The sequence below is a fragment of the Montipora foliosa genome, chromosome 5, assembly GCF_036669935.1.
Source record: "Montipora foliosa isolate CH-2021 chromosome 5, ASM3666993v2, whole genome shotgun sequence".
Classification (NCBI taxonomy): Eukaryota; Metazoa; Cnidaria; class Anthozoa; order Scleractinia; family Acroporidae; genus Montipora; species Montipora foliosa.
Genome location: NC_090873.1, coordinates 16,670,868 through 16,673,612, shown reverse-complemented (window position 1 = coordinate 16,673,612; position 2,745 = coordinate 16,670,868). Strand labels below are relative to the sequence as shown.

General features: G+C 43.0%; 1 protein-coding gene across 2 annotated transcripts in view; it reads right to left on the bottom strand.

Annotated features, from left to right (window-relative positions):
* Positions 1-263: 263 nt before the first annotated feature.
* Positions 264-2,745, bottom strand: part of LOC138003699 (5'-3' DNA helicase ZGRF1-like) — a 69,606-nt gene continuing 67,124 nt past the window's right edge. The window contains exons 42-44 of one of the 2 annotated variants that reach the window (XM_068849904.1): positions 1,925-2,001; positions 1,186-1,263; positions 264-885 (exon numbers count right to left, since the gene is read on the bottom strand). In XM_068849904.1, coding sequence (XP_068706005.1) covers positions 644-885; positions 1,186-1,263; positions 1,925-2,001 — 397 coding nt within the window. In that variant the 3' untranslated portion in view covers positions 264-643. The remainder of the gene's footprint in view (positions 886-1,185; positions 1,264-1,924; positions 2,002-2,745) is intronic. The other variant, XM_068849905.1, reaches the window with a different exon arrangement.

Here is a 2,745-nt window from a genome sequence, read left to right as displayed (position 1 = left end):
AGTAACTCGGAAATGGGCTATTATTTTGGATTAGTGTTAGTCCTGGGCAACCGAGCTCGGGTCATGTCAATCGACCTCGCTAACATTGCACGAAGTAAATGAGGTGGAAAAATCGCGAAACACCGGCGATATCGCAAAGTTATATTTTGAAGTGACGTTTTTGTCGACGTCGGCGTCGTCTTTCCTCAAATCCCTACGTCCAAACGACGATGACGGAGCTGAAGGACGACAGAAGGGACACAAAGACGACTTCAGCCACTTTAGCACCACAAGAAAACTGGTTTATTGGAGACTTAACGAAACAACTGACCTTGTTGAGGCAAAGAAAGGAGAAACTATATTTCGCGGTTGTAAACACGGAAAACGCCGCCCGTGAAAATGATGATGGTTAGAAGGCCACCATTTTTACCAGGGACTCAAGAGAGATTATCTAAAATCAAACGTTTTGTTTCGCTTTTTTGAAAAGTTTTTTAATCTGGGTCAATGGTATCCCAAGTGAAAATGTAATGAGAATTTAGTTTACTTTCCATATGGATACTAATTTTCAGAAGAAATTCTTTACAATTGCACTCTTTAAATAATAGTCTGAAGTGACCACGAAAATGACATATCAATTCAAAGGTGAAGAGTAAAATGCCAGTGATTACAGTAAAATTCCCAACGAGGACACGAGGTCGAAAGTAGGAAGCTCCGAATCACAAGGAAAAGAGTCTGTTGTGTCCATGCCATCGCAGTCTTGAGGCAGGGCGTGGTCAACAGGACAATCTATCACTTGTTGCTCTGTCATCTTGCGTGGCGATGATGCGCTTAAAGAGATCCCTGAGGAAAAGGATGAAACCCCTTGTCGATCTTCAACATCGCCACTATTGCCAGCTTTCTGCGCACCTGAAGCAATGAGTACAATTGACTCGTTATTCCTGCAAATCTTACCCTGTATATTCAAAGTCGACCACTTATATTGAACGGGAATCTTTGCTCCTTTAACTGTTTATGTGTACGACCGAGTTTCTCCTGCTCACATAATTTCAAAAACTGCCACTGCTACTTGTAAAGTAGAATGCCTTGCGCAATATTCAATATAGATATAGACACGTTCGAAAAAAGGTCGCTTTTAAAGTGTTTCTAGAAAGACGGAGAAGGAGAGAAGTAGCGGACACTTTTATAATACAGTGAAAGTCTTCCAACCTTCTTTTGGTGGCGCTTTGGAGTCTTGTGTCCATTTTTTCACAAAGTCCTGCGAGTGACAAAGTCCACCGGGAGCCTCTGTTTGAATGCAAAAACATGATAAACGATTTGGGGAACTGTGCTGATAAACCACTTTCCCGATTAGGCACTGCAAGTACTGAAACATGATTGGGGCTCTTTCTTCCAGAGAAACGTATTAGCATTTGTCTACATCAAGAGCATCAGTTCATCCTGCGTTCAGTGTGGATTTTTTTATGAACGATCTCGTTTTGCGTGAATTAACTTGAACTGAGTTAATTTAGTGTTCTGACCCGTAGCTGAGCTCGGCTTGTGTCATGTTTTGACCCTGGGTCTAGCTATCATCGTTACTGGTCAAACTGCCCGACAAACGAAATGCACACTGACCTCACCAATCTCACTCTGATAACAGTTTAACAGTAAAAAAGTAACCCTACTTCATACAAGGTTGTATTTCGAGCCAACAGCTTGAGAGGCATTGTGTGATTAAACAGCCCGAGAGGAAGCAACCAGTGGGCTATTAATTAAGCATGGCGGAGTTGAACCCAGAATCACTTAAGACAAATCCGTTGGATGGTGAAAGAGGGATTGGAACCCAGAGCATGCGCATGCAAATCCAGCGCCCACACCACTGGGCTTCGTTGCAATAATGACATGTCCAAGTGAAGGCTTCATAGCTACAGTAGCTAAGTTGTATAACAAAAGAATACTGAAAGCTCACCGCGACAATGATCTATGACTTTTCCCCACAATGTGTTGCACGAGAGCATCTTAAGATTACCAATGATGACAAGATGCCTGGAATAAACACAGTCAACATTTATTCTTTTTGATCACACATCAGAGTTAAACCATGAGTAAATGCTTCAGTTGAGCACAAGAGAATTTAACTTTATGATAATATTGAAGCCACCATCGTCCCGGTGGTTGTAGTCCTGGGAAGAACCGTGTAGGACTTTGACTTCAGCTGACGTTGTCGAAACGTCAAGTCAATTCACCTTTATCACGCGGCGGCCATTTTGGAGTCCGTGGGGAATAAAGGCTTTGCCCGTCCAGCCTCACACTGAATGAGAGGTTCGACGGGCAAAATCTTTTGTTTGGACATTGAGTGATATGGGTCTATGCCATCCTAACTAGTTCTTTTCACTCACCCTGACGATCCTTCTTTATTCACTTATGATATGACTGTGGGTTCAAACCATTTATGATTTCAAGAACCTAACTTTGTTTGGGCGTTCTGTAAAAAGCGACTTCGCAAATCCCAGTAACCATCACCGCCGAAGACTGAGGAATCCAGACGGATTTTGAAAGCTTTGTATCACTTTCAATAATTTTGTTAGCCCGCGTAGCAAGCGTTTCCGTGGGGGGTGGGGGGGCATGAAGGCCCCCTCCAATTCCAATTTTTTTTTGCGTTCACCCAATTCTTGCGCGGCCAGAAAAATGAATTCACTTCTCGCCCGCTAAAAACGCTTGCCACGCAGGCTAGAATTTTGCCGGCGATGAAGAATACAGTAAAACCCCGCGAGTAAGAACAAATTTTTA